Here is a 17,130-nt window from a genome sequence, read left to right on the forward strand (position 1 = left end):
AAAAAAAAAAAAAAAAAAAAAAAAAAAGATATTTTTGAATGATTATGAGGTTAACTATACCCTAATTATACCAGACTGTCTGAGGAACATTGTGTTTAGAAATACTAGCAGTACTGAATTTTAGCTATTTCTGTTTCTCTATTCAGTTGCAGAAGAGCACGGTCCATATCTTCCCTCAAACTCTTGTTTCTAAGAGTTAGAACGTGGTTCAGTAAACATGGAGTGGTTTCCATTTCCCATAAAGATTCTTACCTGTACCCTAGCTACACTCTCAGGAGGGCTCACCCCTGCTCTTTATGATATCTTGCAGGTTTGTATATGTGTGGGACACCACAAGCAGGAGAATACTGTATAAGCTGCCTGGCCACGCTGGCTCCATCAATGAAGTAGCTTTCCATCCCGATGAGCCCATCGGTAAGTCTTTCCTGACTCCTGGTAAAGGGAAATTGTACCAGCCTTCCAGGGGGGCCTGGAAATACAGAGACAGAAGTGAGCATCTGTTTTATGTGAATTTCCTTGTAAACAGTCTTTATAGGTATCAGTAACATTGTTTCTTGGTACTGGGGATCAAACTCAGGACCCTGCACTTACAAGGCAGACAGTGGCAGCACTGAGCTAAATCCCCGACCCTTCTTTTATTTGTTTGTTTTGTTTTGAGGCAGAGTCTTAGTGTGTAGTTCAGCCTGGCCTAGAACTCAATATGTAGCCCAGGCTGGCCTCGAACTCGCAGCGATGCCTCCTGAGTGCTGGGATCACCGGTGTGCACCACCACACCTGGCTACTGTGTCAGCCTCCTGTGTGCTGGGATTATAAGTGTACACCACCACACCTGGCCAATTTTTGGTTCTTTCTGGGTTTTCTTGGTTCAAGTCTATGCTTTACTAATGTATTTGTATGACAGAATTTGGCCTTGAACTCATGAGCTCAAGTAATCTGCTCAGCCTCCCAGGTAGCTGGGACTTCAGGCTAGAATGGTGTTTAATTCTTAGGTATAAATTGCATCTTAAATTTTATTAGCCAGCTAAGCCAAACAGTAGACCTTAAATTTAAGGAGAAAATATAACTTTGTCCAGGGCTAAATATAACAAGCAGAAGTATATCCCAAATGATTGGCACAGACATCACAGTGACTAGGAAGATCTTTTGGGGTTTGACTGACAAGGGACATCAGGATTTAGAACCTGATAATGTATGTCCCGTAGCACAATCACCCTCATGTTTTTGAGAGGACTTGGATTGAAAAGCCAGGTTACAATTTCCTGTGGATGGTGTTTAGGAGGGGAATTCAAGCTAAATCCAATTGCTCTTATATACCAAAATTGGCTCTTGACACAAGAGCCCTTGAGCACCAAGTCTCCAGGAGCCTTCATTATTTCCAGTCATCTTCTCTGTTCTTTTTACATCAGTTCTCTCAGCATCTAGTGACAAGAGACTGTATATGGGGGAGATTCAATGAAGACATGGGATGGAAGACTCTGAGGCTGCTTGACCTTGAGACCTCAGGCTACATAATTGGCATCCGATGGTGCCCAGGTTCTCCTCCCTTCCGATGACCATTACTAGCAAGAAACAAGAGCCGGTGGCCACATTCCAGCAACCACTTATACCCCAACCACCAGGATGATTGAGGCTCCCAGTGGCCTCTCATACCACCTGCCAGACTTCAGGGACCTGTTTCTGTTTTGTTTGTTTTTAATACGATTTCTTCAAATGGACAAGGTATTGATTGCTGTGCAGTTTCCTGTTCTCTAATCCAAGCTGAAGACAGGAAATATCAACTGAAGTTTGTTGGTTTGTTTTGTTTTTAGTTTAGTAACTGGCTTGTATGATATCTTCATTCTGTTTTTGAGTTATTTTGTATTAAAAACCAAATAGATGCCTTTTTACAAGAGACGTGAATTTGACATGCTGCTTGCTATCTTTTCTTTTTTGAGACAGGATCTCGCCAAGTTGTCCATGCCAGGTTCATACTTTCAGTCTTCATCTCAGCCTCCCAGAGTGCCAGGGTGACAGGAGCACACCATCTTGCCCAGCTTCATTTCAACTTCTAAGAAGCTGTTAGGTTTATTTCCCCTTTTTTGTGTTTTTAGATTTCCTCACTCTCATCAAAATGACAGACAGTAATTAACATACTTTTCTCCTACTAGAAGCAAAGCAGTTGAAAATGATAGAAGCTGGGTGTGGGGGCATACACCTAAAATCCCAGCACTCTGAGGGTGAGGTAGGAGGATCATCAGTTCAGCCCTAGCTTGGGCAACATAGTTAGCAAGATCCTGTCTCAAATTTAAAATCAATAAATAAAAAGGAGGTGGGGTTGTAGCTCCATGCAAAGGCACTGAGTTCATTCCCCAATACTGGGCAGGGTTGGGGTGATAAGTCTTTAAAAACCTGGTTATTGTCCAGGTTATTGTGCCTGAACTAGGACTAATGAACAAAGTCTTTGTCTTCTCTGGCTCCTGAAGTGGACAGATTTGCAGTCTTCTCACTGGTAGAAATGACTTTGACTAGTTGGGCGTGGTGGCATACACCTGTAATCCCAGCACTTGGAAAGCTGAGGCTGAGAACCACAAGTTTGAGGCCAGACTGGGCTACATAGCAAGTTTGAACAGCCTAGACTGTGTAGACGTGTCTGACAGAGTTACCCAAAATTGTGATGTTCCTTCTGCAGTGCTGGGTTATAAACATGACCCATTGCACCTGGTTAGGAGAATGTTTTGATGGAACTTAACCATGACATTACCTGAGACTTTGGTTCTTTTTGTCTCCCTTTGCCTGCACTGACAGGGACATTTAAAAATGCAGCTGGGAGCTGAGTGTGGTGCTGCACACCTCCCAGAAGGCTAATGCAGGAAGATCGCTTTAAGTTCGAGATCAGCCTGGGCTACATAGTGAGTTCCAGGTCAGTCTCAGCTATGTAGTGAGACCCTGTCTCAAAAAACAAACAAAATGCAGCTGAGTATGGTGGCACATACCTGTAATCCTAGCATTTGGAAGGGTGAGCTGTTAAGATCACAAGTTCAAGTCCCGCCTGGGCACTTAGTGAGACCTTGTCTCAAAATTTAAAATAATAAAAATGACTGGGAATATATCAGTGTGAAGGTCCTGTATTCAATTCCCAATACCACAAAAAATAATAATGCTGGGTGTGGTGGCACATACCTACAATCCCAGCATTTGGGAGGCTGAGGTAGGAGGATTGCTGCAAGTTTGAGGCCAACTTCAAGGTCAACCTGAACTATATAGCAAGACCCTGTCTCAAAATAATAATGTCCAACATCTATGATTTGCCTTGTATCATGAAGACAAGTTACTGTCTACCTGAATCTCTGGGTGACTGCCTAGCATACAAACTAACACTAATGAAACTCATGTGGCACTAGGGAGTAAGATTTTTTTCTGAATCTCCCATCTCAAAGAGGTAGGTCTTCACATCTCATTTTCACCCTGTTCTGGGCATGTTTGGTTTTATACTTCAGTTTACAAACTTGTTTACTTCTTGAGACAGGGTCTCCCTGTGTAGTCCAGGCTGGCTTTGAACTCACTACATAGTCCAGGTTGACCTCGAACTTGTGGCGGTCCTCCTGCCTCAGCCTTCCAGGTGCTGTGATTACAGGCGTGCACCACTGTGATGGCTTAGTTTACAAATTTGATTCATAAACTGCATATTTAGTTGGAGAGGACTTTATTTTGGGTTTGGGACAGTATCAAAAAATACCAACCCCTGTTCTGTGTCAAGCTTAGTTGTTGCTGAGGACTGAAGATAATGTCCTTGCCATCTTAAGAAATACATAAACCAGTAGAAGAAACTATTTCAAATTAACCACTTTTTTTATTTTTTGTGTGAACACATGCCAGAGATTTATTTAACTCATTAATGAAGGAACTAGCAGGATGATAAAGCTCCAACCAATTATGTTTAATACAATGAAAGAAGCTTGAATAAAGTGCACTGGAAACACAGGAGGAAGCAATTTATTGTGCCTGGGAGAGATGAAGTTACACAGATTATGTGATTGTGTGTTAGATCTGGACATGGAAAATGAGTAGGGCTTGTCAAGAGAACAAAAAATTGTATATTCCAAGAAACAGTGGGCATAAGCTTGAATGTGTGCGTGTTTCGTGAACCAAGGAATGAGAGTGTAATTAGTGATGAGAAGCAGTGTGTAGGAAAGTAGGAGCCAATCCTGGTGAGCTTGTACTTCAGATATTTGGTCCTCTGGGTCAAGGTTTCCTAAAATTATTCACAGAACACCATTTCCCAGACAGGTGGTTATGTCCTTTTGGCATAAAGAAGGCGCGTTCAAAGTACTGCAAAATCTCCAAAGGCAATGGTGACTCAGGTTTCTGGCCTGAACAATAATTTTATATATTGTTATACCCAAAGAAGAGATTTGGTACCAGGGATTTATTTAGCTCAGTGGTTCCACTGCCTGCCTTGCAAGCACAAGGACTCAAGTTTGATCCCTGGTACCAAAAAAAAAAAAAAAAAAAAAAAAAAAAAAGATTTGGCTGAAGATGGCTTGGGATAAAAGAAGGCTTGAACCTTGACCTTGCCCTGTTAAAAGCCCACTAGTCCCTTGAGAAGTTGGCAGTCACTGGGAGGAACTGAGCTCCTGGAAGCTGCAAGGGCTTTTTTCTAACCTCAGCCTCTTGAGTCCTCCCAAGTGCCTTTAAGAAGCTGCTGGGTAGGAGCCACTACTGGGAAATAGCAGTGCCTCTTAGGAGTTGAAGAGATAGAAGACCTAGCCTGGGGAATAAAGATTTGAATATAAAACATCCCCAGAGGAGGATACACATTGTATTCTCACTTTGGGGGAGATATATTGCTCCCAGATGAGTCCTGGCATCTCTGGTTTTCAGTTAATTTCCCTTTATGACTTCCACAGTCTCTAGCACTTAATACTGTTGGCATGTAAAGAGCCAAATTTTTTTTACAGGGTGGTTTTTGTGGGCTGAATGTCAGGGAAGTGGATGTTCAGGACTTAGCAGTGTTTGCTAGCCTTGTGTTTTTCCCACTAGTTGATAGTCTCAATCCCATTTGGTTCTAACCCCCTAAACAGTTTATTTGCTAAGCCATCAAAACTCTAGTTGATGCTGTCTTCTCTCATCTACCTGCCCTGTTTGTGCAGGTAAGAGAAGTGAAGCTATGGACCCTTCACGGGCCTTGAAGTTACCAAAGATGAGTCCTGTAGGGAGGTAAATCCAGTTGTCTGCTGTTCCAAGTAAGCATAAGAAGTGAAGCTGTGGCTTCAAAGACAAAAATAACATTCAGAGTCTGGTCTTGGTAGCTAGTATGGACAAGTAAGGCTCTGGGTAGAGTTGTTCACAGCAAAACTATAGAGTATTTGCTCCTCATTGGTAGACCTAGAGTCTACTTTTTATTGCTATCTCAAAGTGGAGGGTCGGAAATGGGTAAAAGAACACTTAGCAACTTGAGACTGCAGGCAGTTGAGCCTTAGGGAAAGGATTTCATGCCATTTGGCTTAGGACAGGATTGTTCCTTTGAAGAGATTGGGGTGTGAGGGTGCTGGAGGTATGGCTCAGTTGTAGACCATGTGACTTAGCATGCACAAGGGCCTGGGTCCAATTCACAACACCAAAAAATAAAACATTTGGGGGCTTTGCAGCTGAGATAGATGGAAGATCCAGCCTTGACATTGGCAGCCCGTGTTTCTTTGGAACCAAATGAAGTCCAGTGAGCTCCAGCCTACCCTGATCATCCTGTCTGTATCCTGACCCATGATGACATTCTCTAAAAAAGTCCCAGGAGCTGTCCGGAGTGTCCACTCCTGGCTACAAGTTCTTTTCTTCACTGTACTCTGCAGCCCACCTAGAAGATCTTGAATCCTTCTTTAACTCAGGGCAGATGTCAAATGTCCTAGAAGGGCATTTTTGTCCCTAGAAAGGACATTTGAAAATGGGAGATACCTAATGGAGTACCTTTCTACACATCCAAATGAGTAGAGGACAGAGAATTAGCTCCTGAATGTAACTGTGATGCCACTGAGAAACCCTGTGTTGGAGCAGTGACTCTCAAAACAACACGTTGCTACCGGGCATGGTCGCACACGCCTATAATCCCAGCACTCGGGAGGCTGAGGCAGGAGGGTCGCTGTGAGTTCAAAACCAGCCTGGGCTACATTGTGAGTTCAGAAAAACAAAACCAAACCAAAAAAATAAATCTAAAAGACCCACAGATCACTGAAACCCACTGAGTCTTACTGAATCAGAACCTTCTGGAGGACTGGGAGTAGATCACTGGTAGAGCACTTGCCTACTATGCATAAGGCTCTGGGTTTGGTCTCCACCACTGGGGGAAAAAAAAAACTTTCAGAGAGGGGTTTTCTGCAGGCTGGGTTTTTTTTGTTGTTTTTTTTGGTACCGGGGATCAAACTCATAACCTTGCACTTGTGAGGCAGGCACAGTGCCACTGAGCTAAATCCCTGGCTTGCAGTCTGCGTTTTAACAGGTCCTTCAGGTGATTCTGATGCACATTTGAGAACCACTCTACACGCTCAGAAAGTTTTAATCTCTCCTATGGTGGCCACAGAAGCTACTATTATTTACTCCATAATTGTTCTTCACTATTAGCTGTGCTTTTTGGCTTAGCACATACAGTACTGACTTGATCCTCACCTATGAGGCAGTGGATTTAGCCAGGCGTGGTGACACACACTTGTAATCCCAGCACTCTGAGAAACTGGGGCAGGAGGGTTGCAAGTTCAATCCCAGCCTGGGCAGTTTGGCAAGGCTGTCACAAAAAAAAGAAGGCTGAGGATGTAGTTCAGCATGAAAACTTGGGTCCAATCCCAATACTCCAAAGAAAAGGAAAGAAAAAGAGAAGGAAAAAAAACAAACAGACAAAACACACACACACAAAGAGTAATTTGCCCAGTATCATCTAGCTGGTCCAAGTGGTAAATCCAAGACAAAAACCTAACTGGATCTCCCCCGTCCCATGTGGTCTGTAGTGGCTTCTAAACTCTTAATACACATTAGAATCGCCAGGGGAGGCCCTGCTTAGGCTGCACTCCAGATGCATTAAATCAGAATCTTGGAGGTTTGGCTTCGGTTCCTTAGGCGATTCCAAGTCAAGGTTGAGAATACTGGCACCGGCCACTGGCCGTAACTATAGCCAGGAGGGCTGCATAAGGCCAAGCCAACTTCCTTGGCTCTGAAAAGCTACTTCTCACAATGCTCTCTATGAGCTTCAGAACTCTAGAGTTCCTCCTCCCAAAGCTTCTTAAATTTAAGAAGTTGGCCAGAGAGCCATCTTGGTCCTCTGCCTGGTGAGAGTGTGGGAATTTGTGTTTTAACAGGGCCCATGAAGGCTGGGGATTTAGCTCAGTGTTGCCACCACCTGCCTTGCAAGCGCAAGGTCCTGAGTTGGATCCCCGGTACCAAAAAGTGGGGTGCGGGTGATGCCTGGAAAGGCTCCTGACTTTCTTTCAAAGTCCCAGGTACAAGGGCTGAGAGTACAGTGGAGTGGTAGAGTGCTTACCTGGCATGTATGAGTTCCATCCCCAGAAGCACAAAGGAAAAAAAGGTCCCAAGTACAGCATAGGTTGCAAAAATCCTTATAGGTAAGTCCTTAGGTCATCGAATCCAACCTCCCTTTACAGAAGGGAAATTGAGAGTAGATAGCATATTCCAAGATCACACACATAAATAGTTAGCAATTAGTGGTTTTGCTCATTCAAGGAGATGGTTTTTCTTTTTACTGGAGTTGAGCACATGCTCTACCACTAAGCTATAACCCAAGCTCCCTCAACTTTTTATTTTGAAAATTTTCAAACAAAAATTGAAATATCAATATACTGAACACACATGGTATATACATCTATTCCACCTAGATCCAATCTTTCACATTTGTATATACATACAATGTAGAATTGAGTCTAAAAAAATGGTAAAAAATAGTGAATGTTTAGGTTTTGTTGTTGTTGTTGTTTTTGGTACCAGGGATTGAACTCGGGTCCTTGCGCTTGCAAGGCCACCGAACTGCTGAGCTAAATCCCTGGCCCTTGAATGTTTAGTTTTTAAAAAGTTATGGTTAGTATAGTGAAACACAGTGCCATTAATCCACCTCAGAATACCTCCCCCACCTCAAACACACTTATCCCATCATTCTTTTATTTTGGCTTGTTTTGTGTTTTGTTGTTGTTTTTGTTTTTGTTTTTGTTTTTGTTTTCTGTACCAGGGATTGAAACTGGGACCTTGCTCTTGCAAGGCATGCAGCAGCACCACTGATCTAAATCCCCGTCCCGGGTTTGGTTTTTGAGACAGGGTCTCGCTATGTTGTTCAGGGTCACTGTATAGCCTAGGCTGGCCTCAAACTCATAGCAATCCTCCTGCCTCAGCCTCCTGAGTGCTGGGATAATAGGTGTGCACCACCACACCCAGCTATGCCATTATTCCTGCCACTTTCTGAAGCAGTTGTGTTCAAAAGTCAACATCCTTTGTAGTGCTGTCATGGTTGCTTCCACGTCCTAAAACAGTTGAAAACGTTTCCCTTTCCTGGTCATTTTGACATTGGGAAAGAAAAGCCACAAGGTGCTAGATCTGCTGAGTGAGGTGAATGAGGGCCCACTATAATGTGGATTTTTTCTCTCTCTTTACCCTGAATGTTTTTATGAGCCTGCCTTTCCATTGGATGGCATGTGGCAGTAGCATCTGTACAAAGACACTCATGAAAAAGAACTTCCAGAACTGCTTCAGAAAGTGGCAAAAACCAAGAGATAAGTATGTTCAAAGTGATGGGGAAGGCCTGGGTGTGGTAGTGCATGTCTGTAATCCCAGCACTTGGTAGGCTGAGGCAGGAGGATCCTACATTGTATGTATATACAAATGTGAGGGGAAAGATTGGATCTAGGTGGAATGGGTGCATATACTATGTGTGGAGGCTGAGGCAGGAGGATCGCTGTGAATTTGAAGCCAGCCTGGGCTACATAGTGAGACCCTGTCTCAAAAAAATCCCACCAAAAAAGGAATTCTTGGTTTGTTTTTTGGTACCGGGGATCGAACTCGGGTCTCTGCACTTGTGGGGCAGGCAGCAGAACCACTGAGCTAAATCCCCAGCCGGCCCAAAAAAAAGGAATTCTTTGAGGGGAGTTAATACAATGTGTCTTTTACTATGATAATTTTTTTTTTAAATTTAAGTACTCACCATATTATTTCAGTCACACCTTGTATATAACTTTCATTGACCATTAAAAGTAGGACACAGAGGGCCAGGGATTTAGCTCAGTGGTGCCACTACCTGCCTCACAAGCACAAGGCCCTGAGTTCGATCCCTGACCAAAAAAAAAAAAGTAGGATGAAGACATTTTAATTCTTTTTTTCTCCCATGTGCTGTTCATTGAATCCAGGGATGTTCTACAATATTTTTATGCAGGGTCTCAGTAAGTTCCCCAGGCTGTCCTTAAATTTATAATCTTCCTGCCTCATCTCCCAAGCAGCTAGGCGTGTACCATCATGTGTGTAACCACCATGCCTGGCTTAGACCTCTTAATTCTGTACTCCTAAATGTTCTTAAATATTCCAGCAAAGGCTGGACGTGGTAGACCTCTAATCTTAGCACTTGAGAGACTGAGTGTTACGATTGCAGGCGTGCACCACCATGCCTGGCTTCAAAAATGTCATTTACAGGGCTGGGGAATCAGCTCAGGGGCAAAGCCTGCCTGGCAAGCGTGAGTCCTGAGTTTGATCCCCAGTACAAAAAAAAATCATGTACCGCTATTTTTCAGTCTGCAATCCAAGTTTTATGCATTTGGCTATTCTCATTTCTCTCTCTCTCTCTCTCTCTCTCTCTCTCTCTCTCTCTCTATTTTTTTGTTTGTTTGGATTTTGTTTTTATTTCAGACAGAGTCTCTCTATGCAGTTCAGGTTGGCCTTGAACTCAGTACTCCTCTGCCGCCACCTCCCGAGTGCTGGAGTCAAAGGTGTGCACTTGTATGCTGCTTCATAATATAGATGTGCTTGTTTTAGATATAGATAAGTTTTTTTTGTACCGGGGATCTAACTGGGGGCCTTGCGCTTGCAAGGCAGGTGGCAGAGCCACCGAGCTAAATCCCCAGCTTGCTTGTTTTATATTAATAAATGTTTTAAATGACTGAGCACCTAGTAAAATTGACACTGCAGGAAGATAGCCTGTGCTTTGTGTTTTCTTCATGGAACCATATATACGCAAACAGTTAAAATACAGCCTCAGAGATGCTGTCAGAGGCTCACTCACCTGTACACTAGGAGGAACTGACAGAGGGTTAGGGAGAGTTTACTGAGGAAATGACACTTAAAGTGACTCTTCTAGAAGGACTAGGAATTGTGGAGGTGGGAGAAGCTTGCAGTAGGGGTAAGAACTGTTTGGGCAATGAGGAAAACATAGGCAATATTACTGTCTCAGTTACTTTTCTCGTGATGCTGAGACAAAATACCCCACACCCGAAGTTAAAGGGGAAAAGGTTTATTTGGCTCACAGTCTGTAGAGGTTTCAGTCCATAATTGGCTGGCTCCAAGGCAGGTAGCTTGGCAGAGGGGCATCGCAGAAGAGAAGCGTTTCATGGCTGGCAGAAGACAGCAAAAGCATTTGGGGGGGCAGGGATTTAGCTCAGTGGTGCTGACGCCTGCCTTGTAAGCAAAAGGTCCTGAGTTCGATTCCCAGTACCCAAAAAAAAGCAATCAAGGAAGGGAGCGACCACAGCTGTTTCGCTCCCTTATGTCTTATCCAAGCTACTTAGAGTGGGTAGCAGTCACACCCTTACTGCTAGCGCCCTTGAGGTAGCACTGTATGTGAGTCAATCCCAGCATCATGCACTCTAGATCCAGCCACCTCTGAAAGCCCCACCTATGACTTTGTGAGGCTTTGGGGGGACATCTGTACCCATAACAGGTACAGATCACCAAATTTCTACATGTCCCAAAATGACCCACAACATGTGATAACCATGTGTTGGAGTAACGGTTGAACAGAAAACTTGGAAATTGTTGGAGTCAAATTGCAAAGGGCTTTGAAAGCCAGGTTGGCAGTTTTGGCTTCATCCCATGGGAAAAAAAGCTACCAGAAGTTGTGTTTTTGAGACAGGGTCTGTGTAGTGCAGCTTGGCCTCGAAAAATTCAAACTAGGAGTGAACCCTCCATCTCCTACTTTAGCCTCTCACATGCCAGGATGACAAGCATGCTTTTCCATATCAGACCCGAAGTTTTTAGTATTCTGGACAGGAGTGGACCACAGCTGAGCTTGTTTTTGCTTCTAGGTGTCCTCTCAGGAACTCTTTGTGGGGAACAGTTGTAAGGACTGGCGAAGACACATAACATCAGAAAGCTACTTTGGAGCCATAGGTGGTGGTACACACCTGTAATCCTAGCACTGGGGAGGCTGAGGCAGGAGGGTTGTCTTGAGTTTGAGGCCATTCTTGGCCACATAGTGAGTTCAAAGCCATCCTGGACTACACAACAAGACAGTCTCAAAAAAAAAAAATAAAGCTACTTTGGAGAAGAGATAAATGGTTTTACTCTGGGAGACCTAATAGTGCAGAGCCAAGACCAAGTGAATTATATTCTTTTTTTTTTTTTTTTTTTACCAGGGATTGAACTCAGGACCTTGGGCTTGCAAGGCAGGCAGCAGAACCACTGAGCTAAATCCTCAGCCCCCAAGTGAATTGTTTGTTTTTGTTTTTTTGGTACTGGGGATCGAACTTGGGTCCTGTGTTTGTGAGGCAGGTGGCAGAATCACTGAGCTAAATCCCCAGCCCCAAAGTGAATTATAAAACAACCAAATGACTCTCAACAAAGAGCCACTGAGTCAGAACTGTGCACGGGTAGGATAGGGTAGGAGGAAGTCGCATCTCTGGGGGTTTACAAGCTGGGGACCATTTCCTTCAGTGTATTGATTCTGAGGGTTACAGCTGCTCATCAGAGTCCTTGGAATATATTAAAACTACCCAGAACCAGTCCCCCTTCAGAGACTGCCCAAGTTGGGCAGATGCAGGTGGTCAGGACACTGACATTTGGGAACCGCTCCACAAGAAGTCCCAAGGGTCCTCTCAGCTCTCCTGGTCGATGATATTAAGATGGCATTTTCCTCAGACTCTAAAATGGTGATCTCAGGATTCTGTGGGCTTTTTGATAAAAGGGGACACCTGGGTGAGGGCTTGCAAACAATAAAGGGGGTGGGAAGCCAGCAGGGAATTGAGAAACCTATCAGGGCATTTGGAGCAGGGCAGGGAGACCAGGCCTGAGCTGAGTCCATCTGTCTTCCTATCCCCTGCTGGCCCTTGGACAAACCGGGTGCAGCCTAATGAAGGCCCAAAGGCAGAATGGTGCCGATTGGAGAGGGCTTTTCTCATCTCTCAATGTCCTCAGCTCAGCTGGCCCCAGGGCAGTTTGAACTGAAAGCCCATGTGGCCTCCGAGAGCTGGTAGAAAAGGAGATTTGTCTCAGCTGTCAGCAGATCCTGTGCTGGAGACTCTGGACCCCAGGCCCCCGACAAGGAGACTGTTTTTTACAAGCTCTTTGCCATCCCAGACCCTGCCCTTTCTCTACACCTATTCTATTCCCTTCCTTTCCCCCAACTATTCTTTCCTCTCAGAGTGTCTTTTCCCCACTTTTCATGTTTGTTCTGGGCTTGAGATTCTGAAGAAAGCCTGTTGGAGAGGGGTGGTAGGAAAGAGGCAATAGGAAGTCAGAAAGTAAGGGAAGACATTAAGGAAAAGGGGACCATGGTCCAGGGATTTAGCTCAGTGGTTCCGCTGTCTGTCTCCCAAGCACAACGTCCTGAGTTTGATCCCCAGTACCAAGAAAAAAAAAAAAAAAAAAAAAAAAAAGCGGGGGGGGGGGGAGTTATGTTTCTATATTTCCTCAAATGCACCTCATAGCATCCATGTGTCTTTACCTGTCAATCTGTATTGCAGCCATCATCTTTCCTCTCAAGTTTTCCAACCCTACTTACTCCCAAGCAAAACTAGTTCTTTCCAGCATTCTGTATCTATACCTTTATGGATGTATTGCCTTTTATTTGTTTTTTCTTTTTCTGGTACTAGGAATTGTACCCAGGGCTTTCAGACCGAGCTACACCCCCAGCCATTTTTTATTTTGAGACAGGGTCTTGCTAAATTGGTACATTGCCCAGGCTGGGTTTGAAGTCGAGAACCTCCTACCTCAGCTTCCTGGATGCTGGGATTACAGGTGTGCACCATCACACCCAGCTCTAAATGGCATCTTGAAGACCACCTAGGCCACTAGTTTCTCCGTGGTGTTCCATAGGGACCTTGGAATTATATGGTTATTCTGGAGGCCTTCTCAGGAGATGGGGACCAGCTAAGAGCCAAGGTTGCTGGACATCTTTCCCTCTATAGCCAGACTGTTTTTTCTTTAGAAATGTATACTTTCTTTTGGGAAAAGAAGTGGGGCCTCTATTGCTAAAAAAGAAAAGTTTGAAAACCGTAAGGAATGGTATAGGTAAAATAGTTCTGCCTGGTTTCAAACACACATTCAACCATTTCCTTGTTGTATGAACTCGGGCAAGTAATCTAACCTCTTCTAGCCTCAGTTTCCTCATCTAGAAAATGGAGACATCAGGATACAAATACCTACCCTGACCGGTAGCTGTGAGGTGAATGAGTGAGTGCATACAAGTGGCTCAGAATAACCCCTAGTTCATAGTACCCGGTTTCAACTAGTAGGGTATAACACAGATTTCTTTTATCTTTGGCCTTAGTTCCTGGCACAGAATTCCTAATACTCCTGGTGTCTGGTGAGTGACAGAGCGCCCCCCGCTTTTGCCATATTAGGACTGGAACCCAGGGCCTTGCCCATGCTAGGTATATGTTCTACTGCTGAGCTACATCCCAGCCCAGAGGTGTCTTTTAATTTTCAGAAACCCTTTTATATCACACCGCAATTTATGCCAATGAGATGACTTAGGATGGTCCCTAGATCGCTTTGAAACAAGGCTGATTACCAGCAAGACCAAGTGACCAGTTGGAACTTTGAGTGTCACCCACAATCCTCTGGGAAGGTTTGATTTTGGAGGAAACCTAGAGAGAGAGCTTGATCGACCTCTTTTTTTCCCCCCCAGCACTAGGGATTAAACCCAGGGTTTCGTACTGAGCTACATGCCCACAGTTGGTTTCTTTAATTTCTTTTTTTCTTTTTTGATGCTGGGGATCAAACTCAGGCCCTTGTGCTTTCGAGGCAGGCACCAGAACCACTGAGCTAAATCCCCAGCCCTGTTTTTTTTTTAATTTCTGAGACAGAGTTGTTAGGTCATTAAGATGCCCTGGCTAGGCTGAGTTGCCATACTCCTGCCTTGGCCTCCTGTGTGCTGGCATTACAGATGTGTACCGGGCTGGGGATTTAGCTCAGTGGTTCCAGTGCCTGCCTTGCAAGCACAAGGACCTGAGTTAGATCCCTGGTACCAAAAAAAAAAAAAAAAAGACATTACAGATGTGTGCCACCACGCTTGGCTACAATAAAAACTCTTGTTTTTTTAAAAACCCTTCCAGACCTTGCCCAATGTACATCTTTATCTGGCTTGTATCCTTTATAATAAATTGATAAGTGCAACTAAAGAAGCTTCCAGGCTTCTGTGATCTGTTCTAGTAAATTCTGGGAAGCAAAGAAGCTCTTGGGAACCTCTGATGTGTGTTGCTCAGTAGTATGGGGCAGGGTGGGCAGAGGCTTGTGACTGGCATGTAAAGTTGGGGCTACCTTGTCAGACTGAACCCTTAACCTGCGGGGTCTACACTAACTCCTGGTAGTGAGCCTCAGAACCGAGTTGTTTTTTTGTTTTTTTTTTGGTACCGGGGATTGAACTCGGGTCCTTGCACTTTCGAGGCAGGCCACCGAACCACTGAGCTAAATCCCCGGCCCCTCAGAACCAAATTGAATTGTCAGGCTCCCAGCCAGTGTGAAGAACTGGTTGGTAACAGAAAATGTCCCGGAAGCCATAATTAGTGAGCATGTTAAGTCCTCCGACTTGAAAGGAGGGGAAATTATTAGGTTTAACATTAGGCTATCTTATGAGTGAACTTTCTCAGGTATCTTCAGGGCTTCCCCACAGAAGGCAGAAGCTGCAGACTCTGCTTAGCTGTGGTTTGGATCAGAGAGAAGCTTCTTTACACCCCCTCATTGCACCTACTGGGCCTCCCTCCCTGGCTGACCATGGTTCCAACCTTCATACTCCTGAGCGTGGGCATGTTCTGAATCATCTTTGTTCCTTGTTTCTAAATCCTGCTTCATCTTCCCCGCAGCAGTCCCTGGTCCCTGGGTTAGTCATCTTTCCTGGTGACAACTACAAGTCCCCTCTGATGTCATCTCCACACCTCCAGTTCCTAACCCCCCAGCCTCTCAAATATGATTCTGTCTCTTCCTATAGTTGGTAGCCTCCCCCTTAGAAGCCTGCACTTTCAGGGATGTAGAGGCCCAAAGTCTGCTGGGCCCAGAAGCCAGAAGAAGGGGTGATGGTATTGGTCTGTGACACTCATCCATCTCACACTGCTGGCTCCTGCCCAGAGCCAAGGCCTGGGGCAGACAGGGCTAACTCATAAGGGTTACTGTCCTCATAAAGCTTACACTCTACTAGCGAAATAGTAAATCCTACAATGGAGGCAGCAGAGACTGCTGGTGATCTGAAAGGAGGGGACCCCCAGGTGGCAGAGTGTCAAGGAAACCCTCCTGGAGGAAGTGACACCCAAGCTGAGAGGTAAAAAGTGAGCAGAAGTTTGGGGGCTAAGGATCTGGATGAGTAATGTACTCCTAGCAGAAAGACCAAAATGCTCAAAACAGCTGGGCATGGTGGTGCACGCCTGTAATCCCAGCACTCGGGAGACTGAGGCAGGAGGATCACTGTGAGTTCAAGGCCAGTTTGAACTGCATAGTGAGAGCTTGTCTCAAAAAACCAAAAATAAATAAAATGCTCAAAACAGGGATATGTGAGGTGGTGTGCTATATGCTTAGAGTCATGGAGCAGGACCCAGACTGAGTGGGAGTGAACCGGGGGCAGGGGTGTATTGTTGAGGTCAGATGGACCATCCCAAGACCCACAGGGCCAGCTCATGTACAAGGCAGCCAAGCCTTGGAACAGGGTGTCACAGGTATGAAGTGCTGTAGGTAAGAGCTTGGCAGGGCTGGGCAGAGCCCCAGGGGAATCCACTGTTATTCTAAGGATTAAATGAAATAATATATGTCAATCCCTGGCTCAGAGTGAGCCAGTGGTAGCTATGGTTACTATTACGGGTGCATTGCTAACCTCATGGAGAGAACTGGGGAGACTCTGGATGAGGCCCTGCAGGGGACCTGTTACAGAATGGTTATGAAGACTGCACCCAGGGAGGGCAGTGACTTGGTCCAGTTTCTTTCCACATCCCGCTGGCACATTGCAGGTATTTCATAGATATTCATGGCAGTGGTGTCCACAGAACTCAGTACCAGATCGGATGGGACAGGGAAGTTGGAGGTGATCCAAGGTTCCTGTTTGAGTGATGCTAATCACGAAGGTGAATCTGATAAGTTAGGAGCAGGGCAGGGATGATGAAATGGAGCTGGGGTGTTTGCAGCCTGAGCGTTTTTGGGGGCGGCTTGAAGAAGGCAGCCCTTCCTGGCGACCCTGTTTCGAGCTTCTGAGATGCAGCCCAGGGCAGTGGCTGGGCCAGAGCCCCCTCAGCAGGGCGAGCTCTGCCATAAGCCACCTCCCTGGCTGCCGTCCTCAGGAACCTGCCCAACTCCTGGGCTATGAAGCTCCAATGGAACTGGCACGGCGCCCCAGGTCTCATCTCTGGCCTCCAGCACCGTGTATGTAGTCAGGACTCAATGAACGTCGGCAGAAGTTAGAGGGGAGGAAAAACTGGCCAGGTACTCAGGTGGGAGGCTGGGAAGGCGAACAGATCTGGGAACCGAAATGGAAATGGAGGGCTAAAGTGGAAGCCCTGGGGACAGGGTGGATGGAGGAGTGCTCCCGTACCTTCGGGAGACCGACTCAGGGCTCAGTGCTAGACTCAAAGACGATCGAGGCCCAGAGAAGTGATGAGACCTGCCCAAGGTCACACAGCGAATGAGCGAAGGAGTCTGGATTTGACCCCGGGCTGTCAGCCCCTAAGCCCTCCTGCTGCCCTCTCCACTCCTCGCTGCTCCCCC

General features: G+C 45.5%; 1 protein-coding gene across 5 annotated transcripts in view; it reads left to right on the forward strand.

Annotated features, from left to right (window-relative positions):
- LOC104860439 (U5 small nuclear ribonucleoprotein 40 kDa protein) overlaps positions 1-17,130 on the forward strand; it is a 93,727-nt gene that overhangs the window by 34,262 nt on the left and 42,335 nt on the right. For 3 of the 5 annotated variants that reach the window (XR_002025257.1, XM_019207125.1, XM_019207126.2), the window contains exon 9: positions 311-414. Coding sequence is in view for 4 of the 5 variants with exons in the window: in XM_019207125.1 (XP_019062670.1) it covers positions 311-414 (104 nt within the window). In the remaining variant the exon portion in view is untranslated. Of the gene's footprint in view, positions 1-310; positions 415-1,406; positions 2,231-17,130 lie in introns of those variants that run through there. The other 2 variants (XM_010621614.3, XM_033767937.1) reach the window with 2 other exon arrangements.

The sequence above is a fragment of the Fukomys damarensis genome, unplaced genomic scaffold (assembly GCF_012274545.1).
Source record: "Fukomys damarensis isolate Sample0158 unplaced genomic scaffold, DMR_v1.0_HiC HiC_scaffold_23, whole genome shotgun sequence".
Lineage (NCBI taxonomy): Eukaryota > Metazoa > Chordata > Mammalia > Rodentia > Bathyergidae > Fukomys > Fukomys damarensis.